The 27,553-nt window shown below is 37.8% G+C and overlaps 1 protein-coding gene across 3 annotated transcripts in view; it reads left to right on the forward strand.

Annotated features, from left to right (window-relative positions):
* UGP2 (UDP-glucose pyrophosphorylase 2) overlaps positions 1–27,553 on the forward strand; it is a 51,400-nt gene that overhangs the window by 15,378 nt on the left and 8,469 nt on the right. For all 3 annotated transcript variants that reach the window (XM_081157261.1, XM_081157262.1, XM_081157260.1), the window contains exons 3-4: positions 436–543; positions 27,057–27,242. In XM_081157261.1, coding sequence (XP_081013387.1) covers positions 436–543; positions 27,057–27,242 — 294 coding nt within the window. The remainder of the gene's footprint in view (positions 1–435; positions 544–27,056; positions 27,243–27,553) is intronic.

The following is a 27,553-nucleotide window of genomic DNA, read 5'->3' on the forward strand; positions in this document are numbered from 1 at the left end:
ATCCTATAATAGGCAGGTATTTACTTTTCTACTTATAAATCAATAGATTATCCTTTTCATTTCAAATTCAATTTGTACTTAATGTTTTGAGGTTAGCTGTGTTTTGTTCCTTTTTGTCCTTTTAGTGAAGATTTATTTTCACTAAAAAAAAGCAGAGAACGATATTGGTGAATAAATATAGAGAACCATTTGGAATTCCCATGGACCAAATGGTGTTCAGATTACATGATACTGGTGGGAAATGGGGAGGATTATTTACTTGTATTCCTTTAAGTGTGGTTCCTATTAGCTTTTCCTTCCTCTTTAGTTTTAAATTGGGGTATAAAAAAAGACTTCATGTTCTAATAGTATAAGAATTTCATTGTATCATATGTATCTGTTTTTGTTAAATAATACGCATTCTGCTAGTTGTAACAATGATTTCTGTTTTCATAGCACACGAAAAAAGATCTTGATGGATTTTGTAAGCTATTTCATAGATTTTTACAAGAAAAGGGACCTTCTGTGGACTGGGGGAAAATCCAGAGACCTCCAGAAGATTCGGTAAGTTTTAGATAATATGTAGAAAAATTTAAGGTCATTTAGGACATTGGTTTAACTTTGGGGGTAGAGTAGCCTAGGGGACCTGTAAAAATCATCATTCAGACACAGGAATATTGCTTTGCATTCACTGTTCCCTCATGATGAAACTACAAAGATAGCCTTGTACCATTTTGCCTTCTGTTAGACACATCTTTCCAGTTCTGCAGAAGACTTATGAAAGTCTAATCTCCCTTTAATACTACCTTATAACTTAATATTCCTGACTCTGAGGCAGTTCTTTGGAAAATTACCAAATGCACAGTAAGGCTTCACTTATATTGTTTTCTTCCTTCTCTTTCCCAAACCATCTGATTTCTTATTGTCTGTAGGGTCATGTACAGATGCTAAGTCAGCTACTTAAAGCTCTCCTCAAGCTTTCAACCCAAATAGCCATATTTCCCCCGTCTGCCTTACATGAACTAACCCAGCAGTTCCTACTCAGACATTGTATTTTTAGACTTCTGTGTGTGTTGTTTCTTGGAATGCTGTGGTTTCTTAACCTTTCAAAATCTTGCTTATTCTTTGAGATTTGGTCCAAATGCTTTTACCTCTATCATCAGCCCCTAATAGAAAGCTGTACTGAAGCTTTTTTTAGTGTAAGAGGTTCAAATCCTACCTGTACTGCTTATAAGCTTTGTATGAAATGAGAATAATACCAAGTGCTTTATGTACTTCACAGGGTTGTTATGAGGCTTTATTAAGTGACATAAACTCTGAAGCTTTTTGCAGTTGTTAGTGGTTATTTCTGCCATCATGTGGTGCTTAGCTGGCCTAATGAGTACTAGTTGTTTGTATGCCTGTGTTGTCTTCATACAAGTCTTTAAGGCCAGGTGACTGTGTGTCCTGGATGTTGAAAGGATGATTTAAATGAAGTGATTGTCTAGAGGGGTGACCAAGATGGTGGCATGGGAGGACACTGAACCTCACAGCCTCCCAAGAACACATCTGAGAGACAAATGAGAGCCAATTGAACAGCTTTTGCACAACAAATGAGGGAAGGCGGGGAAGGCAGAGGCCTCACAGAGAAGGTTGGGAAACTGAGAATTCTCTGGAGCTGAGGGAACTATGCAGGAACAGCATTGTTTACGTTTCCCAGCCCATGGATAGCAGGTGGGAGATCCATCCAGGTTCTCTGACCAACCTGCAAGGCCGCTGTAGCACATCCCCAGCCACCCTTCCCCGAGCTAGATCCAGCAGGAACAGGAGGGCACCAGAGCATGCATACAAGGGGCCCCTCCACCCAGAGATTGATTCAGCAGGTATGACAGTGTGCTGCTAAGTGCACCCACTGGGCTGCACATGTACATGGTACTCCCTCACCTGGAGTGCAGTAATAAGCAAAATACTGTGGTAACTGCAGGCACGGCTGCCCCATCCAGAGAAAGGGCAAAGATAGTGGGTTACTGCTGCACGCACATGTGGGGCTACCCTGCCCAGAAAGGGTGCAGAGCTAGCAAAGTTCAGCAGTGCGTGCACACAGGTCTGCCCCATCCAGAGAAAGTTCGGAGCGAGGAGTGTGTTGTGACGCACACACACAAGAGCAACTCTGCCAGATCTGGCTCAGGCACAGATAATTAAAGCAACAGGGCACACTATGTGCACACCAGGCTGCTTTGCCCACACCAGGCAGCCCTGCCCAGATCAGAAGAGCAAGGAAGCACACACATACCAGCCTACCCACCCAGAGCCTATACCTTCTCACCTAGCAATATATCAGGCACCATAGGTGCCTGCCCCAACTATAACTGGTCTGCCAAAACTATTTGACACAGTCTACACAGAGGTGACCATTTCAAAATTGGAAGAGATAGCTATTTCATCTAACTTAAAGGAACACACACAAAGTCAAACAAAGTAGGGAGACAGAAGAATAAGTCCCAATGAAGGAACATGAAAAAACCTGGAGAAAAATTCTAATGAAATGGAGATAAGTAATTTGCCTGATAAAGAATTCAAAGAAATGGTCATAAGGATGCTCAACAGACTTGAGAGTAGAATAGAGGAACTCTGAGAGCCCTTCAACAAACAGAAAATTTAGTAAAGAACCAGTCAGATGAAGAATACAATAACTGAAATGAAGAATACATTAGAAGGAATTAACTTAGATGTAAGGCCTGAAACTATAAAACTGCTAGAAGAAAACATAGATGATAAACTATTTGACATCAGTCTGAGTAATATCTTTCTGGAGAATATATTTGCAAATGATATATCTGATAAGGGGTTGATATTCAGAGTATGTAAGGAACTCCTACAACTCAGTAATAAAAATAAAAAAAACTGATCAAAAAGTGGTCAGAGGACATGAAGAGACATTTCTCCAAAGAAGTGGCCAACACATATGAAAAAATTCTCAATGTCACTAATTATCAGCAAACTGCAAATCAAAACCATAATGAGATAACACTTCATTCCAGTCAGAATGGCTATTATAAAAAAGTCAACAAATAGCCTGGCCGGGCGTGGCTCAGCAGTTGAGCATCGGCCTAGGATCCAGATCTCGGTTTGATTCCCGGTCAGGGCACATGCCTGGGTTGCGGGCTCTGTTCCCAGTAGGGGGCTTGTAGGAGGCAGCCGATCAATAGTTCTCTCATCATTGATGTTTCTCTCTCTCTCTCTCTCTCTCTCCCCCCCCCCTTCCTCTCTGAAATCAATAAAGATTTTTTTTTTTAAAGTCAACAAATAACCCTGGCTGGTATGGCTCAGATGGTTGAGCATCATCCCATACACCTAGAGGTCGCCAGTTTGGTTCCCCATCCTGCCCAGGTTGTGGGCTTGATCCCCAGTAGGGGGTGTGCAGGAGACAGCCGATAGATATTTCTCTTTCTCCCTCTCTCTCTCAAAAAAATCAATAAAAACATATTTTTTTAAAAAGTCAACAAATAACATGTTGGTGAGGATGTGGAGAAAAGGGAGCTCTTGTGTACTGTTGACAGGACTGCACATTGGTGCAGCTGCTATGGAAAATAGCATGGAGAGCCCTAAAAAAACTAAGAATATATCTGACATACAACCCATCAGTTTCACTTCTGGGTATTTATCTGAAGAAACAAAAGTACTAATTCGAAAAGATGCACCCCTATGTTCATTGCAGCATTATTTATATTAGTCAAGATATGGAAGCAACCTAGGTGTTCATCAAGAGATGAATTGCTAAAGAAGATGTGTATATGTACAATGGAATATTACATAGCATTAAAAAAGAATGAAATCTTGTAATTTGAGACAACATGAATGGACCTAGAGGGTATTATGCTAAGTGAATAACTTAAGCAGAGAAAGACAAATACTGTATGATTTCACTTATATGTGGAATCTAAAACAAAACAAAAACAGATTCATATAAACAGGTCAAACAGATGGTTGCCAGAAGGGAGGGGGATCAGTGGGTGGGTGAAAAAGGTGAAGGGAAATATAGTTTATAATACCGTGATAAGTTGGCATGATGACTAGAATTAGTGTGGTGATCATATTGTAACGTATATAAATGTTGAATCACTGTATTGTACACCTGAAACTAATATAGTATTGCATATATGAACTATACTTAAATAAAAAAATAATAAATGAAGTGATTGTCTAAGGAATACATTTTATTAAGATATTGACCATTCTTCCCTTTCTTGTCAACAATTTTGATCTCTGTTGCTTGCAGCACTTTTCACTGCAGGTAGAATGGACTTGAATGAGTGGGATAATTATATGTAGATAGTTTATCTCTTATGTGTCTGTAATCTTAGATAATCTAATACTGATTTAAAAACAGAGCTGCTTAGAGCAGGAGTTTTTGCCAAATTACTGCTTGACAGCTACTCCACTCCTTGTGTTTGTAAAGTTTTATTGGAACATAACTGCATGCATTCATTTATGTATCATCTATGGTGGTATAGCCAATGTAATTGCTCAAATTTTTTCTAATGAGGAAATCTTAAATATAATTCCTATTTAGTAGTACTTTTATTCTTTTATGTGAAAAATGTATTTTAGTTATTAAACGATTTAAATTTATAAAGTACATGCTCTTTATATAAAAGAAAATTAACAAGCTAAAATTAAAATTTCACCTAAGCAGTCACCTTGAGGAGTCTGTCATGTTGAAGTTAAAACTCCTCTTGTCTGTAATGCTTGCCAGTTACACTGCATGTTTTTTTAGGGTCTACTTTTTAAAATTTTTTTTATTTTCTTGGCCATAGTGAATGTATTATAATTTATTTTTCTGCCTTTAAGTGGTAGAATTAGTAATATTTTCTCCTGAAAAAGTAATAAGAGAATTCTTCTGAATAGGTATATAGTTTAAAAAAGAACTAGTTATAAATTCAGTCAAATTTTTTAAAAGTTTCTGAGCAGGCCTAAAATTATAATAAAAAATTCAGGATAATGTATTTCCTCCCTTTAAGTACTTAAAATAATTTTTGCATAGAGATTTATTCCTAATTGAAATAAGCTCACTTTTCTAAGTAATGATGGACCTGGGTATAGGGGTGTGTTTTTCTTAATTCTTGCTTTCAGACCTGGGAATTTTTTGTTTTCTCCTACACAAACTTAACCTTTTGACAGAGCAACAGAGCCTACCTTGAAGGAAGGCATGCAGATTTGTTACTTTCAGTATATTATAAGATTCAAGATTCTGCTTTGCTAGTGGAGAAATCTGCTTTGTGGATTTTGAGAGAAGATTATGATATATATTAGGGTTTCTTGGAGTGGGGATTGGAGGGTGGAGAAGGAGGGGAGTAGAGGGATCAGAACCACCTAGGGATTTTTCCTTTCAGTATTATACCATCCCCAACAAGGTTCCAACAAATTCTTTCAGGAGGCTGTGTTGCTGTAGTGAAGCATAGTTACTGATAGGAATGCAGAATGAAGAACAGAAATAGAAAATAGAAATCTGGATGTAGTACAATTTTGTGAAGTCTTTTTTGTTGTTGTTTATAAAAATGTAAATTTTTATTAAAAATATGTCTTTATTTTAAAGCCTAGGTTTTGAGCTTATAATCCCATATACCCTTAATGTTGATGGTTTTCTAATGTAGAAGCAAAAAATAAGTTTACTTTTTAAATTTAACTATATCATGAAACTTTGTGATTGTTTTTTTTTTAATCCTCACCAGAGGATATTTTTTCCATTGAGAGTAGAAGGGAGAGAGAGAGACAGACAGACAGACACATCGATTGATTGCCTCCCTCACAGCCCCAGGGGACTGAGCCTGCAACCAAGGTACCTGCCCTTGGCTGGAATCGAACCCAGGCCCCTTCAGTCTGCTGGTCTACGCTCTAACTAACCACTGAGCCAAACTAGCCAGGGCTGTCATGAAACTTTGTGAGGACATATATATGTTTTATACTCCGTGTGTTGACAGCTTTTGCAAATAGTTCTGAGAATACAAAGTGTTGGTTAATGTTCCTTCACCTTGCTTCCCCTTCACTTCTCCAGCTCCCCTCCCCCAAAGCAGGTGGGAAAAGAGCCATTTAGAGTGACATTTTTCATGCCAACCTTGTATCGAAGGTGTGCACATAAACATTGTCATAACAGAGGATCTGTTTTTTTGTCTAGGAGTTGGCAAACTACCAGGGTTGTCCACCTTGTTTTTTAAATAAAGTTTTATTGGAGCATAACCACAGTCATTTATTTACATATTGTCTATAGCTGTTACAATGTTATAATGCTAAAATGGCAGTGTTAAATATTTGGGATTGAGACCACTTGGTTGCAAAACCTAAGCTATTTTCTTTCTGGCCCTTTATGGAAGATGTTTGCTGACCCCATTTTAGTGTATTTCTTTTCAGAAGATCTTTAGTAGTTTAATTCTTTGGCCCCCCAGAAAACTTACTTTTTTTCGATTTGAATGATTACCTTTTAGACAAAAATATTTTTTCGTAAATACTAGATTGAAGGACATACCTAGAGGTGGGCATTGTAATTTTATGTTGCCAAGTTTTACTTACTCTTGCCTACTGTGTTGAATACTTTATTTTAGCTCTGCCTGTGAGCACTTCATGTTTTTTGAAAAGCCCATTGAGTTCATATTTTATTGAATAATGGCTAAGAAAAAGAACCCAATTTATGGAGTTATGATATGGATAATGCTCTGCCGTGATTTTGTGAATGTTAACTAAGTGAATGTTATAATCAAGGTTATCTTGATTATTTAGCTACATAAATAAAGTTTAAAAAAAAAATTAAGATCAATGTTTTAGATTAGAGCAAGGAAGGCCTAGTGAGCATGTACAGCTTCATGTGACAACTTGATTGTTTTCTAGAGAGGCTGTGTCTTATTCCTGGCCAAGCTCATTGGTGAGCTTACCTGTTGGGGTTGGGGAAGGATGGGAAATAGATAAAAGAGGTGAGTTGCAGAGCCTGCTCAAGAAGGTACTGAGGCTAACAGGTTCTTTTAAGCCCTAATTTAAAACCTGTTACCACCTCTGGTGATAATAAAGTACATTTTCATTTATGTGAAAAATGTTCTCTAAAGAAGGCTTTTCATTTCATTAGGAATACAAGTTGTCCCTGGTTGACTTATGATTGTCATTGTTCTTGTTTACTTTAAAAGGGTGGAGGAGTTATATTGGTCAACTCTTTTTTTTTTTTTTTTTTTTTTGGCAGAGAATGGCATACAGAATATCATACCAATATGGTGTTTAGCTTCAACAGATTTTTTTTTTTGTTTTTATTCACAAAATAACTGAGAGCTTTTTGTACTCTTAGCCTATAGTACAAAAACAGTGAAATGTGTGTGTTTAAATGACAAAGCATTCTGAGAAAGTTACAGTGTACATGCACAGAATAAAAATATATAGGTTTTCCTTTTTTTGAAGATGAATCATAGTATATTGTGCAGCTAATGTTTGCACATCTTTTTGAAAGACTTACTGGAGGCAATTTGGGCAAGGATGTGACATGATGTGACACAGGATGTTTGCTCTGAACATGGTGAAGACTTCCCAACTACAGTCAGCTAGTGGTAAAGCCATTAGAGACTTGTTTTGTGTATGTGTGTAAAGATAAAATGAGGTCCCGGATGTAAATGTTTTCTACAAAGAGGAAATAGTGGTATTTGATGAAATGGCCCTGAGGACACTGCTGGATACAAGAGTCTTATCTTTTCCTTGACATAAAGTTTTAAAATGATAAGATATAGAATTACTAATCTAACAAATATACTAATATTAATTTGGGAAATATTGCCAAATCTAATTCCCTTTTTAAAAAAAAAAAATTATCTTTATTGTTGAAAGAATTGCAGATGTCCCCTAATTCCCTACTTTTTGATTCCACATTGAAATAAACAGTCTTTAGTTTTCCCCAGGACCACCTTTCTTCACACATGCCTTAATATATAGGGCCTTTATTTCAGGGGATATGCCAAAGGAGGCTGACCACAAGTCTTTGATTCTTAATTCCATTCTGGTCACTTATATATTATTTTACTTTATAAATAGTAATGGTAAATACATGGCTTCTTTAATGTCGACTCCATGACTGCCTTCGAGAGACCCAGGTAATGTTGGACCAAGGTCCCTAACCATTGCCCTCCTGTCCTCTGTAGTGGACAGTCCAGTCCCACAGAATTGAGCTCCTTGGGAAGATCGTAGTACGGGTATTGGTGGTAGTACCACTCTTTGAACATATCACCATTCTCCCCTCCGTGACCCTCATCCTACGGAGAGTCTTTTTGGACCTTGGCTCATGTGTCGTAATACAGATTATTTTAGTATTACACTCTCCAAGTGTACCTTTTATGTAGGTACTTTGTATCTTATAATTGGATGAGAAAAATGTGTTTGTGAGGTTCTCCTATCCCACATCTTCATCTGTGGTACAACTCTTAGGAATTTCCATTATCTTTTTTTCATACAGGATAGCCGTGAACCTGTAAGATTGATACTGAGAGAATTTTTATGTAAAACAAGATGGGTGGCCTATGCCTACCACTAATTCTGATCCTTTCTGTCCTGTAATTCCTTGGGGGTATTTTACTAAATCATTCTCCTTATTTTAGATCACATGTGGAGAGCTGACTCTGCTTCTCCCATTGTATAGCTGAGATGAGACTGAAATGTTTACACCAGGCATTCTCAGCCTGGTAAGTCTCTGCAGGGACTGTAGGTCCTTCATAGATTTCTTGAAATTATAAGTAAAACTATGTATAAATGTACATATTTTCCAGAGCAGATTCCCTGGCTTTCATCGGATTCTCAAAGGGGTTCATGACCTATAAAGGTTAAGAACTACTGTCTTAGAATCTCATTGAAAAAACATTTATAGGCTACCTCTTCTCTGCAAGGCAATAACTGGATGCTGGGGCTACAAAAATCAGTCATGGTCCCTCTTCAGCACTTTGGCCTCAAGTTTGTAGAGCAAATGGATCCAGAAACAGCCAACTGTAGAACAGCGTGATAAGCAGTCTATGAGGTGCTGTGGAAGCATCTAACTGGCATAGGGGCTCAGGAAAGACTTCCTGGTATTAAGGTAGACTCCTGGCATTAACCTTGAAGCAAGACTTCTCTGAGGATGCGGGGAAGGGGAATCAAAGAGGAAAAAAGCTTCTACAATACTAAGAGTCCAGAAAGAATAGGCTTAATTTCTAGTCATGGAGCATGTAGTGGATATGTCTGCTTCTCCAAGTCTAGAACCAGAAGAAAAACCCCGAGAGAGCCAGATGCTGAGCCTCTTTGCCTGCCATTGCAGCTCCTGCTCACTGACAGAGGCTACACTGGAGAGATGTCAGAAACTAAAATTTCCATTTAAGAGAGAGACTAATGGTGGAAGATTGGAATAGATTTTAAAGATCATGCTCCATTATATCCCTCAAACAGTTTGTTTAGATTTTCAGTATTGTAAAACATCAACCCAAATAATTTAAAAATGCTTGTTCTTGTTTTCCGGTGTTTTTTGGTTTTTATTATATTGTGATAAACCTTATAAAGCTAATCAACATTTTAGCTATTAATAGCTTTTATTTTTTTAATGTCAGGTTTATTGAGGTATAGTTTACATATAGTAAAATGTACCCTTTCAGTGTACAGTTTTATGAATTCTGGCAAATGCTTACAGTTGTCTAACTACCATCACAATCAAGATATAGAACTTTTCCATTATCCCCAGCAGTTCCCTGTGTAGCTTTAAATTCTGCTGCTTCTTAAACCCTTCAAGGCTCTGGTTCCCACTTCTGTCTTCCCATAAATACACAAACTAGGCAAATATATATCTTTTCTGCCTTTTCCTTCATTCAGACTTCTTGAAAGTAAAGTCAGCCCAGTCTCCACCCTTAGTTTTATGTCAGCTGGCCTTCCTCTTAGCCTTTGTTCACCACCCCACCCCCCACATCCCTGCCCTTTAACCTTCCGTAGAACTTTTATTTTTTAATAGCCTCTGGTCTTTCCCCCATCCCCCACCTTCATTTTCCCAAAGGTACCTCAACCATGTGAACTATATCCTTAAGCTAACTGTACTTTACACTACTTTAATCATTGGCTATTTATTACCACATAGTTTAAAGCTAGTATACAACATAAGCAGGATGATGTTAGAGGCTTCAGTTTTATTTTTAAGGAATATAGGAGTTTCAGTTATTTTGAAGCATCTTTTGTTCACAGTTAGACTAGCAGGAGGGTTGGCTTGTAGGAGGTACTCAAGATGTGATTCTAGTAAAGACTAGTCTTAGTCCCATAAGCAGGGTTGGCTTTCGGATCCTCCCACCTCTTCTGTTTGAACTCTTCCATTTCCCAGGGTCATTTGCCTTTGTCCTTTCTAACCTGTGCTGAAGTGGAATGTTCTTTGAACATTACCACCTTAGCTGATAAAGATAGGGTCCAAATGCCTAACATGGTTGCTTAATTTTAGTAGTTAAGCTGATGTCTATAAAAGGGTGATAAATATTTACCTTTTGTAGTGTTTGAATTTATTTTTTTTACCATCTGTATATAACTTATTTTGCCTTTTGCAGTTAAAAAATATATCCAAAAGTCTTTGTGCTTCCTAGAATTTCTATCAAGAATTCTAGAGCACAGTAAGGCTTAGGGAGCAGTTAGCACCTTCTCTTCATAGTTACTTTTTTTTTAAAGGTTTTTTATTTTATTTTTTTAAATATATCTTTATTGATTTCAGAGAGAGGAAAGGAGAGGGAGAGAGAGTGACAGAAACATCAATGATGAGAGAGTCATGGATCGAGCCCACGACCTGGGCATGTGCCCTGACCGGGAATCGAATGCCTATTGCTTGGATCCTAGGTCGATGCTCAATTGCTGAGCCACGTCCGGCCGGGCCATAGTTACTTTTTACTTTGTAGGATCATTTGCCGTCTGTAAGCACCCTGCTTTTTGTTTGTTTCTTGTTTTTGCCATTTGGATTTACTGCCAGTTCTTTTATTGTCATCTCTTCTCTAGTTTACCAGGTTTAAAGTACACAATTGTAATGGGAGTATTATAATTATATATCTCAGCATTTTGGAAGTTGCTACAGTTTATAATGGAAGGGCAGTGGGTAAGGGACTTCAAGAGGCAAAAATATCAAGAGTAAGAAACAATGCTGTAATAATGGAGCAAGTGAGAGCAGTTTATGTGTTCTAAAATAAACTTAATTTTAGAGTCATTTGATTTATAGAAAAGTTGCAAAGATATACCATTTTTAACCAGAAACAATATATAGCTATCCAAGCTGATTTTGTTTCCTATATCCCATTTTAAACTTCCTGCTGCGTCGATAATTAATGAAAATGCTGACAGAATTTTTCTTCCAAACTCAAAACGAAAAATAAATAAAAGCTAAGAAGAAACATGGAAATGCCAAAGGGTTACCTGTGATTAGACTAAATATGGAAAAAGGTGTAAGCCATTAAACACAGATTTCTATTTATAGGTGGTCTTGTTTAAAACGAGTGTCTTTAAGTCTTAAAACCCTCGAAAGATTGGAAAATTTTCTATTTCAAAAGATCATGAAACAAACAAAAGTATTTTTTAATGAAGCAAAGCTTTTAAAGCATTTTTTATTTAAAAACATTTGTAAAGACCCATGTTTGCAAAGCTCTATATCTATAGTTAATGTTTATTTTCAATGTTGGGTTGCTTATATGTCAGATGTACTGAATTCTTTATGTTCATGATCTCATTTAATATTCACAACAGACCTAGAAGATAGGTACTATTATTATGCTCATTTTACAAAGAGGAAACTGAAATTTCTTTGTAACTTGCTTAAGAGAAAGAGCCCTGATATGAACTAGGTAGTCAGGCTCCAAAGACCTGGTTCTTTGGTATCCTTTAAAAACAATAATGAAGTGCTTCAGGAGATACAGCCCTATCTTTATCTCTAGTTCAATGCATGTGGAGTACTTTATGTGCTTATCAACACTAGTAATAATAGAAATGACACAAGCATGTATTCAGTACTAATGTGCCAAGCATTGTTCTCAGCTCTTTATGTGCATTTCCTTACATGATCCTCAAACAACTCTAGGAGCTCACTGTTATCCCTTTTTCACAATGGAAGACTGAGACTGAGAGGGATTGACTTGTCCACACAGTTTGTTTAGCTCGTAAGTGGCAGAACCAGTATTTAGGCCCAAATCTGCCTGAGCCCAGACTCTTAACCACTATGGTATGTTATAGAGCAGTCACCAGTTGCCATCATTGTTTAAAAGGAACTTGAAAGTCTTTAAAGCATGGCTTTTCCATAATTTCTCCATCTTGAGTAGGCTACTGTGCAGGCTCTACTCCTTCCCTTTAGAGATTAAAATACCCTTACTTCTCTTTAAAGTCCTTCCAGCAACACATTTAACTGATGTTTATTGAATAGCTACTGTGTGGTGGGCTTTTATCTAATCACTGCGATACAAGTGAACAAGATAGACAAGGGCCTAACACTAATGGAGCTTCATTCTAGTGGGAGAGAGAAAACATAAATGTATAAATAAGTAAGATACTCTTAAAGACTAATTTGCCATTGCTATTCTCCTGGCCCAGGCTTACCCCCAGCAGTCACATCACCCTGGCTAAAGTCTCTGATTTACTTGTAGTCACTACACGAAGTTATGGAAGTCTCCTTTATTCATTGCTTTTATTCTACAAGTTTATCAAATATCCATTATTTTAATTATTGGGAATGTAAAAAATAAAGACAATCACTGCTCTTAAAGAGCTTACACCTTTGTATAATGCTTCTGAACTTTCCCATGTAATAATATACATAGAAAATGAATTGGGGTAAATACAAGAGGCTGTTTAGCTGGGAGGGAGACTGTTACTTTTCTCAGGCTCTGCCCAGCTGCCGAGAGGGCTAAAGGAGTCAACAGCACAGGCACACAATAATAGCAAACCAGTGTTGAATTTTTCGTGTAGTGGGGAGATGTTTGCATAAAGCTATGTATATAGTACAAAGGGATAATAGCTGTGAGGGTAGTTCTGGAGACACTTCACTAACCATCTTCCACCAGACAACCTAGAGAGAGTACCTGGTATTCTCCTTTTTTTTTTTTTTTAATGCTTGGTCTATTCTTTATAATCATAAGTTTTTTCTCTCACTAATGGAGTGGCTTGCTCACCATAACTCAACTGTGTTTGTTCCCAAACCTGTTCATGCTAGTTATATTTGTTGTGATGACAAATGTAATTAAATTTTATATAAACCAATGAAATGGGTTTTAAAAAGTTATTTATATAATTAATGAGTTGAATGCTTTGGGAAAATCGGAGAAAGATGAGTAGCCAAAAAAAGACGACGAAGAAGAAGCTGTTGAATTAGATGTGGGCAAGACAAGTATGAGAGATTGAGAAAATTGTATAAGTCTAGAATGATTCTTCTGCATGTAGACTGTTCATAGATGACTAAGTTCTTGGTCTACTTTGAAGAAGTGAAACTGGAAATCACAAATGTTCTATTATTGGTGTGGTTTACGTAGGATGACACAGGGCTCTGTTCTGCAGATCTATGGCATGCCTAAGGAAAATACCTTTATCTTCTTATAAAAATTAGAAATAGTTTATGTACCTAAAACTTTTTTATTATTCTGTGCTTGAACTTAATTTATAAATTAACTGTCTTCTTTCCAGAATGTTTTAGATAAGTAGTTTTCTGATCTATGTACCAAGCATTGCAGGAGAAGGAGCAGTTGGACAGTTGGGAAGTCCAAAGAAAGTTAGGGATGAGGAGCTGATGTTAGAACTGAGACTTGAAGTAGGAATAAGAGTTTGTCCAAAAAGTCGGGTGGGTACTTCAAGTTTAAGAGAATAGTGTACAAAAGCCCAAGGCATAAGAGAGTAGGAGGTGCTCTGAGAGCGACAGTTTTATCATACGACTAGAGAATAAGAATGGGAGTGAGAGATGAGAGTAGACAAGGTAAGTAGGGACCATGGCAGCAACTTATTGTCAATTAGAAGGGATCAGTTTGGCTAAACTAAGAAGATGCTGGAAAATATGGGAGATGGGAATTTCTTAGCTTTACAGCAGGCTAGTTGGGACATATTTTAAGGAGACAGAGGAGGAGTGTCTGTGCTTTAAGTTCTTAAATCCTAAATAAACCTCAAATTACTTAGGAAATTTGGATTTCTTATAGCTCTTGATCACCATTGGAGAAATGGTTACTAATCTTAATTTTTCCTGATACTTTGTTTGTTTTGTTTTGTTTTTCTTTGACACCCTTTATCAGGTTTAACTGACCCTTCTTGCCATTTAGTGAGAATTATTAAGAATTCATGTAAAGCACTTACTATAAGCCAGACATTCTAAAAACTTAGTAGAAGTTTGCTATTGTTATGCATTCAATAAATATTAAGTACTTCCTAGATGCTAGGTACTATCCTGGGCACAGTAGAAACAACAGATTTTATTAAGAATATACATGGTATTTCTTTCAAAAGTTCTGTAGCTTTCATACTTATATGTTCTGTTATTTGTCTTTGGTTGTGAATATATTTTAATGTATTTGTTATCAATACTTAATTTGATATATATTTCATTTATGATTGTGAATAATACTTTTTATTTTTACATTTTTAGCAAAACATTCCATCAAATAGAACCATGATACATATCCCTAGAATTCTCTTGTGTCAGATGTGTTGGTAGTTTGTAGTTTTTATTGTAATAAATAAATCTCAGCTATCCCAGCAAATTTTTCATTTTGCAGAGATAAAATTTAGCTCAATATTAAACCTTCAGTATCATAGGAGGTCTGTACTCTGTCAGATCAGTGAGAATAAACAACATAATGCCCTGCACTATGAAAATGGTCAGCTGTACTGTTTTGTTTGGTGGGTTTTATTAAAGGATATCCACATAATGAAAACCCTCGGATACAGGTAGACTTGTCTTTAAACAACAACTCCATATATGTTCATAGATTTTATAATCTACTAAGTTCAAGGTAGATGTAAGGGGTTGATCTTGTCTCAGAGGACTATTTTACCTATTAGAAGAAATGGGTGCCCATTTTTATACTGTGTGGGGGTATAGGTATTTAAAGGATTGGTGTGTGTTCATTGGGGTGTAAAGTTTAGTGAGCTAGGGAGGCTTTGCAGAGTGTCTTTGGCATTGGAGTACTGAAGCTTAGGGGAAATTAAAGGAAGGATGGCTGATGACCATTATAGGATTAGTTCTTTGATCATCTGTTACTGAGCATGGCAGAACTTTGGAAATCAAATGTTTTTCCTTAATTTTTTGATGGTGGAAAACAAGACAATGAATCCAACTCATCACTTGACGGAAATGTATTAGTAGAAATACTTGATGGGACAGGAGGGTTGGGAGTTTGTACCAGGGCATCAGTGTGTGTTACTTCTGGAGATTCCCTTTTAGTAGACATATAGATTGATTTTGAGTTTTTGCTGTTATAAAAACCCTATGATTAATATACTTATACATAAATCTTTGCATATCTGAATTATTTCTTAGAGTAACTCTATACCCATTAATCGGAAATGGTGTTTTGTTCAGAGGACATGAACTTTTTGAAAGATTCTTGTTACATATTGCAAATTGCTTTCCAGAAGGACTATACTTGTTTGCACTCTCATTCATATTTATTGGCTCAACGGCTTTTTATTGAGTGCCAAATGTATATTAGAGGACCATACAGTAGGGCTCTATTCTCATCTAGTTTCTAGTTTACAACCTAGTGGAGGCGTGGACAGTAAAAGATATATAATGTATTTCAAGCAATGATATTTGACATGGTTATAAATAAAAAAGGCTCAGGGTACAGAGAATGAGGGAGTAGAGGTGATGCTTTAGACAGGGAAGGAAGAGATAGGAGAAGCCTCTCTGAGTTAACATTGAATAGAGACCTACAAACTATTGTATTGTTGGTCTCACTACACTTATCAAAACATTGAGTATTATTGTTTTAAAAAATATTTACCAGTTCAGATGAATAATATTTTAAAATTTTTATTTAAAATTTTTTTTGGCTATTGATTATTTATTGCTTGAAATATTTAATTGAGAACTATTCTTTTATTTGTAGTAATTGGTTATTGGACTTTGAATTGCTATGATCCTTAACTTTATGTAACAAAAAGGCACAGTATTCAAGTTTTGCTCCCCAGAGAGGGCAACACAAGACTTAAGAAGAAAATAAGAGACTGTTATGATTCTGGCTCAGGTAATAGTTCCTGCTGAGATTTTTACTAAGTCTGATTTTGGTAACTGAGGTAAGCAGATTGTTTTAAAGGATATTGAGCATGAGTTATTGAGTTGGTGCTGGTGAGTGTAATTGTTTAGAGAACAATGTTGGTGCCAAGATTTCTGACTTGTTCTTTGAAAGGATCTGTTTACTTACCTCTTCTTACAAATTTTTGCCTTTGGACATGTGAGGACTCAGTGTATGAATAGGACAGCTGATTCCCTCCATCAGTGGAAAAAGGGCCCTTGTGTTTACCTGTCCACAGGTTTAGCAATATTTACCGTTGAATAATTAAAATTAAAAACAAAAGCAAAGATGTGGGGTTAATAGCTGGCAAAACTGAAATCTGTACTTGATTTGATGGTTTGCCTTGTGCTTGTAGAACTTTCTTAGGAGATGTACTTTTCCAGGCTCAGTTTATGTATAATCATGATGTGGTTGTTCATTTTATTTGTTTACTTGTTACAGAGGGAATGTTTATAATTACTACACTAATATTATGGCCTTTAAACATTATTTTTTATGCAGTCTTACATTCAGGTTTTCTTCATCAACCATGTGTATAATGTTTGCTAATCCAAAACTTTCCTCTTGATTTAAAATAATGGGTGTCTCTAAGTTGGTTTCTAATTAGCAATGAAACCACTTTTGCTTTAAACTTAATATTTGATAACACAAGAAAAATATTCTTTATCCATAGTTGGACAAGAAATAATTTCCAGAGAATAGATTTCATTTGTTAGCAAGTCTATTTGTTCCATTCACTTATTCACGTACTTACTCAACAAATATGGGAGTGCTGCCAGTGAACCTGGCACTTGGTTAAGGGTGATGGATATGGTGGGTGGAGTACCATATAGCAGCTTCTGCCCTCATGTAGTTTATAGTCATATGAGAGATGTGGAGCAACCAGTTTGTAGGCAGTGTAATAATTGGTATCATAGAAGCCAAAGCAATAAGTGGGGGCTGTAACAGATTCACTCTGGGAGTCACAGAAGGCTTCAAGTGATGTTTTTGCTATGTGGTCCTTGGACTCCTTGACAGAGTAGATGTGCACCTGAACATATACAGCTACACAAAAGACTTTATAAACATTAAAAAAAAAATTAATTGTGGTAAAACGCAACATAAAATTTACTACATCTAAACTGTTTTTAAGTGTACACGTCAGTGGTGTTAAATATATTCACATTGTTGTGCAACCAGTCTCCAGAACGTTTTCATCTTGCAAAGCCCAAACTCTATACCCATTAAGCAATTCCCATTTCCTCCTACCCCCACTATTCTGTTTTCTGTCTCAATGAATTTAACTACTCTAGATACCTCATAAAAATGGTAAAAGATATTTTTAATCTTAGGTTTTCTTCCTGTTGTTCTGAAAATTCCCTGAATTCTGCTACCAATTGTACTTCTGTGGTTTCACTTTCCTGGACAAATATGAAACGATACAAAAGCCTGGAAGATTGTTATATGGCACTGTTCTTGCCAATGGAAGCATGAAGCCAACATAGCCTAAGGGAGATCCTGCTCTCTGCGGCCATCCTGTGAGGTTGTCAGGCAGTATGGTGCCATTTTGGGAGAAGCATCGTTTTTGAAAAGGCAGAAATATTTTCAAAACTTGCATTTTTCTCATCTCAGAAGACTGCCTTAAACCAGGGTTTGAGAGACCTTTCTTGTAAATGTCCAGTTAGTAAATATTTTAGGCTTTGTAGGCTATGCAGTCCCTGTCATGATTACTTACCTCAGCCTTGGTAGCTTGAAAGCAGCCATAGACGACATGTAAACTAATGAGAGTGTCTGTGTTCCAATAACACTTTGCAAAAACAGGTGGCAGGCCTGACTGTTTCATAAGATCCTCAAGCTACACATGATTAGAGAGAGACTGGGTGAAACCCATACCTGATAGATCATTAAGCTGCTTTGTGACTTGGAGCAGAGAGAGAAATTCAATACCATACTTTATCAAATTTATGCCATTGATTATAAGTTGAACCTTTTATGTACCAGTAAGAAAGAAAAAAAGTACAACCAATTAATTTTAGGGTCCCACTGGTTGTGTGATACATCCTGGTTTCAGAAATGTTAAAATGGGAGGGGGCAGGGTAAGAGAGGGTGTCTGAATCAGTGATGCAATGGTAACATCAGCCAACATTTGAATTCTTACTGTGGGCCACACACTTTGCTTAGCACTGTATATGCATTATCTCACTTATCCTCATAACAAATTAATGACGTAAATGAAAACAGCTTAGAGCAGTTAATAATTTGCCATAATAAGCAGTGGAACCTAAGATTGAAACCCAGGCAGTCTGGCATTAAAGCCTGTGCCCAGCTACTGTATTTCTTTATTCATTGTTGGAGCAGTCTTTTTCATCAAATGATACAATTCACACTGGAATTGATATAGTTTATTACAGTGATCTGAATCAGGTCATGGAGGAAACAGCAGCTACATCAATCCCCTTAGCATGTGCTTGCAATTTCAGATATTTCTCAGGGCAGCCAACTAGTTTTCATCCTGCTGGTTTTTATGCTTGCTGGTTTCCTCAAAGAAGAATTACTGCATCGAAGATGATGCAGTCCTGCATGATTGATGCAGACTTCACCAAGGATGACCTTATTCACTTGAAGACACAGGAAATAGGAGCCTTTGTGCTATCAGTCTTGGAGAATTCTGGTGTTCCTAGCACAAGCCTGCATTCATTGACAGAGCAAGTTGTGAGAGCTTGCTTTGGAGAGAGTTGAGGTTTTCAGTACTTGAGATCATTAAAAAGAAAAGTCAGAATGGAATGGCAAATAAAGATGGCATTGCATGTAACCATCTCAAACTGCATCACAGTGTCAACTTCTTATTCAAACCAAACAGAAGCCTTCTCATTGAAATTCAGTTCGGAGAGAGTTAAAGTTTATTTTTTGCTTTATTTGCATATTAACTTTCACTGGGAAATGTCATCTCTTATAAAGATTATTTTTATATTCTGTGAATGAAATTTTCACTGTAGTGAAGTAAAGCGTATGGAAGATTTTTTCTTTTGGGGGGGGTGCAGTTTTCTGAAAGAGTGTCTATTAACTTCTGATTTTCACCAGTGTCTGACAGCTCATAAAGCCTGTGAGTCGCTGGTCTGACCTGAGATGTGAAGGGTGAAGAAATGGTAATTGGGGAAGTTAAGTCGCATGAGGGGAAGAGTGCAGAGGACCACAAATAAGATGTGGCACATTGGAGAGCCTAACTGTGTTCCTGGAGCACAGTGTGTTGGCGGCAGGAGAGGGAGGCGTGAAAGGGCTAGATCATTAAGGACCTTGAAAACTGTGTCTTCCATTTAAGGTTAGATTCAGCTACATTTAATAGCGAAACTCAAAATAAAATAAATATAGACAGAGACAATCCGGAGCTAATATGGCAGCTTGGTGGTCACCAGGAACCTGGGCTTCCCTGTCTTGCCACTCTGCCATCCTTAGCCCGTCTCCTCGTGGTGTCCCAGATGGCCATCTAAGTGAACTTTAGTCGTCTTTTCTCCATTCCAAACTGCAGGAAGGAGGAAGAAGGGTATGTCCCCTGCTGTTTCACAGAAACTTTTCTGGAAATCTTTCAACTCACTTCCAGTTAATCACACTGATCAAAACTTTGGCACAAATAGCTACAGGGAGGCTGGGAAAGGTAGTCTTTTATTTGGAATGGTGGTGTGCCCAGCTGAAAATTGTGGTTCTAAAGTGGAAGGGTAAAAATGATGTTGGGATAGTAGCTAATAACACTGCCATGCAATGTCAATGTCTTATTTTTGTGTGAATGATGTGGTAAGGGGAGAAACACGTTCAAATTCTCTTTTTTAAAAGATTGCCCACCTGTGAGGTAGAGAGTAAGGATATAGGGACCGCTGCAGTAACAGGTGAGAGGTGAGCAGGGCGCTGACTGATGGCAAGACTGATAGGACTTGGCCATTGATCAGATGTGAGCAGGCTCCTGGCTTAGCAGCTGGGTTTGTCTTGGTGTCATAGAGACAGGAGTGATCGTGAGGCCATGGGATTGGAGCAGATTGCCAGGGACAGGGAGGTCTACTTAGAATGGGCTTGAAAAGGAGCAGGCAGAAAGGGAAGTAAAACAGTGTGTGGTGTTTCAGAAGTCAGGGGGAATACAGCATTTTTGAAATTTTGGGAGTAGTCAATTGTGTTAAATGCAGCTGAGAGCAAAAGTGAGAGAAGTGTTGATGTTATTAATGTGATTTAGCAGTTCTGAGGATGTTAATGACCTTGTTAAGAGCAATTCATTGAATGATGAAGAAAACTGGATTGCACTGGGCAAAGGAGTGTAAGGGAGGTGAAGGAAGTAGAGGTAAACGTAGCGACTTTTTTCAAGAAGTTTTGCCTCTAAGAAGTTGGAGGGAAAAAGGATGTGGGTGTTGGAAGGAATGAGTGAGTGCACGTCACTGTTTTCTTTGGTTTTTAGGTGGCAACTTTGAATATGTTCATACTGATGTAAAGGAGAGGGAAAGGCTGAAGATGAGACTGGATGGTTGAAGAAATGGGGTTCTTGCGGTGGGCACTGGTGGAGAGTTTGCCCCAGGGTGGGAGACAGCTCTTATAACCAGAAGGAAGGGGAAGAAGCAAAGATGGAGATGCAGGAAGGTCCTCAGGACCTGGTGGCAGAAAGTTGAGGGCATTCTGTATATGGCTTTTATCTGCTTTGTGAAATAAGAGTTTAGCTCAGCTTGGTGGCTGAGAGGAGGGTGTTGGTGAACTTGTTGGTGGACCATGTGATAATATACATGATTTGTCAGCTTTCCCTTAATGAAAAAAAAAAAAGATCTCTGGTCTAGGTATGACTTTGCTGTCATTAAATTAATCTATAGGAATTTTCAAAAGACCTGGATTTTGGTTGTTACCTTTAGAAATGTGAAACGAGACGGTATGCAAAGGTGCCTAACACAGAACTTGGCACACAGACATTGCAGTAAGGGTTGAGTGAATAAGCCGATGTTCTTGGGACACTTTCTGTACATATGGGGTGTTATTCCAAACATGTTTTTCTGTTTACACAGGTCATTCTTTCCAGCAAACTTGCTTTTGTTGAAAAAAAAATCTTTCAGATTGCAATAATCATACCCTTGTGAATCGTAACAGGGCAGGTACTGTTAGCTTGCTTGGGCTATTTGGCACCGACTCTAGGAATAGCACAAAAATGCTACCAAGAACTGGGTTATACTGTTGCTAACGGGAACAGTGTGTCCATGACTGTGTGATGAATTCAGCTTTTCTTCTAACTGGAAACTAAGTTGCGAACAGACTTGGCAAGATACAGATCATGGTAGACTGCTTTTAAAAGACCTTGTAAAAAATCACCTTCTGCAGAAAAACTAGATTGACGTCCTAGGGGCCAAAATGTTGTTTAAATCATGTTCTTTAGTAGATTGGCAACTTACTTTTGTTCATTCCCCAGAGGAAGCTGGGTATTTGACCAATTCTTTTATGCCAGTGAGAAGAGGACAAGAGTGGCCCAGCTTCCCGTGCACATTTTTCAGGGAGCCTCATGGGGTTTGCCCCACCTCACCTGCAGAGATTGCCCTTCTGTATGTTTAGTTGTCTTAGAGCTCTCCTTTGAACGCTGAATTCTATTCATGCCTGGGAGAAAGAGAAACAGGGTGATTAGGATTGAAGGCACTGATCGCACTAGTAATTGACTAACATGATTCTGTCAGAGTAACGTTGAGGTCGTATTGGGCAGTGCGTGGTACTCCCTGTCATCTCCAAACACCATCCACCTTTGTCTGAGGAGATGCCTTTGTGCATTCTCCTGAGGGAGCCGAGAAGGGGAAAGTGAAGAGCAGGTTAAGAAATGTCTGTCACTAGGCGTGTCCAGTGCAACTTCAGCTGTTGCCAAGCAACTTTCTAACACAGATCCCCTTGATTTGTGGAACTAAACTGAGCTCTGTGGGATTGCTTTGTGAGGTTCCTGGTAAGGGTGTGGACAGCATGGCCAACAGAGAAAACTTCTGTTGGCATGTGGGGTAATTTACGTGATGGTAAGTGGCGCTTACCACCTAATTTAACCTGTAATAAACTTTAGACAAAAAGTGTCCTAGCTTGCCGTAGTCAAACTGTCGGTAGCTTTCTTTGCGTGTGCGGGGTGGGGTGGGGGTGTAAGTCCACAAACATAAGTGAAAGACTTCCAATGGAGGCTTCTAACAGCAACACTAACATGACCGGCCTGGACATCTCTTCCCTTGTCATACTTTGTTAACACACAGCTTGTAACTCTTCTTTCCCTTCCCTCCATAATTCTTCTGAGTCCTGTTGCTACAGTCAAGTTCCTCAGTGGGGCCTGTATTTAATCAGCTGCTTTAAAGATTAGGTCTAGCAAGACAAATAGGTATTATTGAAAGCACTACATAAAGAACCATGGTTCCTTGACATTTGTGGAAATAGGGCAACTCTTTGCCCACTTAACTTGGGGTGCAAGGTTCTAAATGTGGCACTTCACAGAGAATTCTGGGCGCACAGCTGAATGGTAAACAAGTCTTTCCATTTGTGAGTTGCCTTGACGTGTGCCCAAAAGTCTTTTATTAACTTGATTTTGGAGTTTAATGTTATGCTTAGATTTGTTCATTTTCACACCAAATGTATGAAAAGTAATTCAGAATTTAATTTAAAATTTAAACTCCAGTTCTTAAGATACATATTTTGGGGAGATTTTTAATTAAAATTAAAAGTATACTTAATACACCTTTTGGCTGAAGGCCAAATGGCGTAATGTTAAAATCATTATGTGGCTAAGACTTTATATTACCATCCTAGAATAAGTTTTGGGGATACAAGAAAAAATTTGTTTAGCTTCCATTGACTCAGTCGGAAGGAATTGTCTTCTTAAAGTATTCTAATAAAATGTATGTTTTGATGTTTGATTAGTGTGAACGAATGTATTTTTTCTTGAAATGTTTTCATGAACTTTATATTCTTTATGGTATATAGATCAGAGGTAATTTATTAGGAATATACCTCTTTTGGAGGATTTTTTTCTCTCCTGGTGAAACTTTAAGGCACAAGGTTGACATTGGGTTTTTAATTCATTTTCACAGGAGGTAAAAAATTCCAATTAGTGCTTTTTTCTTGAAGACTCATGATCAAAATGGAATTAAGTAGCTAAAAATGGTTGGTTCACTTGGTTTAATGCTATGATGTTAATACATCAAACAATTCTTCAATGGTTAGAATTAAAGTATCCAATTTACATTATTCTGCCTGATATTATTACTTAAATTTATATAAACATTTGTGGGGTCAAAAAGGAAATTATATTCTCCCTAAAGATATATAACATATTCAGTTTTTATGTTTACTGTCAATTTGTTTCCCAGTTTAAATTTAACTGAAATATTTGCAAATGTTTCTAATAGCTTTTAAAACTAATAGCTTTTAAAAACTAATAGCTTTTAAAATAGTTAATGTAGCATTTTTACTCATGTAATAACGAACATTTATACTTTGGTAGAATATAAATGTTACATGGATTGTTTTCACTTCAAGTTACATCTAGAGTATTTACCTCTATTTGAAACAGAATATTCAAATATTGCCAATTAATTCCAATGGTATGCCTGGTTTGAATAGCTGGTGTTACAATGATAAAATAGGAAGGGTACCTACATCATCACCACTGGTCCTGGGACTCCTGAAATGGTGTTTAAGTGTAGGAGTTGGCATTTAATCTTCCTGAGGCTTAGGCTAAAGCTAAATACAGATTATTTGGTGAAATTCTGAGACTGAAGTTGACCATCAGTGTATCCTTAGTAAAAGCTATGCATTACTATGCATTATATTACAGCGCACTACTATGCATTGTTATATAATTGCAATGTTGCCTCGTGAAGGTAAGGAAGAACCACGTTTTAGCTTGTCTTTTTATGTGTTTGGTTGAATGTTTTGTGATGTGATGTCAGTGCTATTAAAGTGAAAAAAGATTATATTGAACAACAAAAGATTCTGGCAGAATTTTATTAAAATGAACTGTCAACCCAATGCGCCCCAAGGTTGCGGGTTTCATCTCTGGTCAGAGCACATGAAAGAAGCAACCAGTGTGCATAAATAAGTGGAACAGCAAATTGTGTTTCTCTCTGTCTCTCTCCCTCTCTCTCTTTCCCCCCCCTCCCCCCCTTCCTCTCTAAAATCAATTAAAAAGTTTAGAGACAAAATTAAGTCAAAATGTTATTGTGAATACAAACATAGGTGGTAAAACTATAGAGAGTAAAAGTCAAGGTGGTGGTTACCACTAGGGGTGGAAGAGGAAATGTGCTTAGGGATGACACATGGAGGCTTCTAAGTTATGGCAGAATTCTTTTTTTTATTTAGGTTGTTATTTTAAATGCATGTGTATTTCATAACTTTTGTATATGTGATGTTTCACAATAAAATTTTTTAGGTGAAATTGGACAACAGGCTTGTCTCACCATATATATAAATTTTTTTCCTTTGTATTTTTTTTTTTTTAAAGTATATTCAGAGAAGCATTAAATAGGTAGTATTTCTGAACTAACAATTTTACCTACAATGACTGCATGAACTGGGGGTTCTCAGTAAAACTGATTTTCACATCCTTGTGAGACTTCTGTAAATAACAAGGAACTTAAAGCACTCCTCTACAAGACTCTCCACAGTCTTTTCTGGGAAGTCAAAACTAACTGCTAAATGGAAATTCTTGGCTTTTAAAAGATAATTTGAAAATAACTGACTTGGTCCCATTTGCTGACTCTTTTGAGTAAATGTAATGCACCTGACATTCTCCTAATCTAATAATAGACTGCTTGAGGCCACTGTGCCACAGTGGCATTGCTTGTACTGACTGGTTGATTTCAGTGTTAGCGTCCATGTTATATGAGGGTGACGAAAGCTTCCAGCTCTGTCATGTACTCTTACTTTTCTAGTAGTGTGACACTTAAATTGGACTTTTTCTCCCACACGATTTTACTCATTTCTTTGAAATGCTGAACAAATGGTGTTCATTCATGGCAGCGGAGTCCAAATAAAAATAAAACATCCTTCAAGGAAAGTCAGTCAGCTGGGCCATGGGCACTTTGTGTATGTTAAGCATCCAAGTTGTCACCCATATGTTGTCCTCACCTGGACCACATGTTGCCAGGGAAACCACCAGTGTGGTCTGTGTTCTCTCCTGCCTCCTGCCCTTTTCCTTGGTGGTTGGCACCCCAGTATTTAGGTACCACCCACTGGAAGGCCATGATGCCCATGGGCGCGTCCTCCCTTCTGGTCTTTTCCTGTCACCAACCCTTTTTTTTAAAATGAATGACCGCTGAAGACTTCTTAGTGGCACTTACCAGAAAGATGGGCGATCTCAACCACACTGGGAAATAATTCAGAATGAGTGGTAACAGGGGTCCTGACCAGTGGAGAGACTTGGAGAAGGCGGCTCATGTTCCTCATTATTTATACCAAGCAAGAAACTATATTCATTTGTACCTGGCAGTTAATATAGTGTCTTGCAGGGCAGAGAAAATGAATCGCAGACTAGTTTTTGTGAAAAGAGCTGTTAACAGCAGGAGTTGTGTTAACAGTTTTAACATATGACCTGTATGTTTGACCAAGTATAAAGGGATTTTTGCCTCCACAGCCAAATCACTGGAGTGTGAGCCCATCAACTTTCCCAGTCACAGACTTCACCCATGACACACCCACACGCACCATCACGCACACCTACAAGTAGTGGAACAAATAGAAACAGGTCAGTGTTTGCTGTGCTTTTATTTTTTTCAGTCCCCTCAAGTTTTATCTGTCCTATACCTGATGTAACTGAGGAGTACATTTGATGACCTGTTCCACTAAAGAAAGATAACAACAGAAATGTCCCATAAATGGATAGGAAATATATTGTGATCTTCTTAAAAGCTTTCATGCTTTTTTTTCGTTTTTGTTGAATTTATCGGGGTGGACACTGGTTAAGAAAATTACACAAGTTTCAGGCGCACAATTTCACAACACATCCTCTGTACACTATTTTGTGTTCACCACCCCATAAAGGCCTTCATTCTTGCTATAAAATATTTAGATTTGCTTGTGCCTCTGCTTGGAACAAAAGAATCTGGGCTGTCGCTATGTCATTGTTCTTTTTAGATGAGGGAGAAATTAAAGATTAAGGCTATGCTCACAGACATAGATGAGGGTGTAAGGAAGTTGGGATTTTCTCAAGCCCCAGATCTTGCCCTCTCTCTCCCTACCAGGACATTTGTTGGAACAGTGAGAAAACTTAATTTTCCAATATAATATTTTACATGACACCCAAAATTTAAATTCTTAAGGAATTCCATCCTTGTACATACCTAGAAATATGACAAAAGCCCTGTGCCACCTTTCTCTGAAGGCCAAACTTAGGACTGAATGGAGGAGAATGGCAAGGACTATTTTGGTTTTGTTTTTTGTCTTCTTTGGAAAAAGGAACAATGTGTAATCATATACATACTTCTCCAGAATTGAAGTAGATCCATAGTGCGCCAGAAATATTTATAGACTTGATGAGTTTTGTATATATTGATGCAAATTGGGAATTCTGAGTTTCTGAAGGTAACCTGAGAGGACTGCATGTCCTCACCAGCCCGACAAGTATCTGTGGACTGTAACTTTCCCCCTTTCTGTGCTCCACTGTAAATGAACCACTGAACTACTACGTGCAAGGGAAGTTGCCAATTAGTAGTATTTTGAACCAGGGGGCCTATGACATTGTAGGTAGTGCGGCTGAAACTTTCCACAGAGAGAGCAAAACTCTTTAAGGAAGCCTGGAAATAGCCCTGGGATTGCTTTGGTTTAATCTTTCATAAAGCTGATTGAATTACTTCTATATTTCTTTTTTTTTTTAAATTTTAGATTCAACCGTATGAAAAGGTAAAGGCCAGGGGCTTACCTGACAATGTATCTTCCGTGCTGAACAAGCTGGTGGTGGTAAAACTCAATGGCGGTTTGGGAACCAGCATGGGCTGCAAAGGCCCGAAAAGTCTGATTGGTGTGAGGAATGAGAATACCTTTTTGGATCTGACCGTTCAGCAAATTGAAGTGAGTAACATTTAGCCTTTCTCAGGAGCTACTAAAATTGTTTTTAATTCTTAGGTTATTATAAGCATTACCTTGTACAATAACATGTGGGTTTGAGCTAGTCTGGGAGCCTGCTATCTTTAGTCTCTGTTTTAGTATATAAAAGGGTTTGGTGTTCCTTGGGGCATGTCCCCAGGGTGATGTAAAAGCTTTCATTTTAAATAGCATTTGTGATTGCTGAACTCTCTGGATCTATTTGGATTCTCCTTTGATCCCCCCCCCCCCCCCCCCCCCCCCCGCCTTTCTAGTGACAGCCTTCATCACAGCTGGGA

The sequence above is a fragment of the Miniopterus schreibersii genome (assembly GCF_964146895.1).
Source record: "Miniopterus schreibersii genome assembly, chromosome: 13".
NCBI classification, from domain to species: domain Eukaryota; kingdom Metazoa; phylum Chordata; class Mammalia; order Chiroptera; family Miniopteridae; genus Miniopterus; species Miniopterus schreibersii.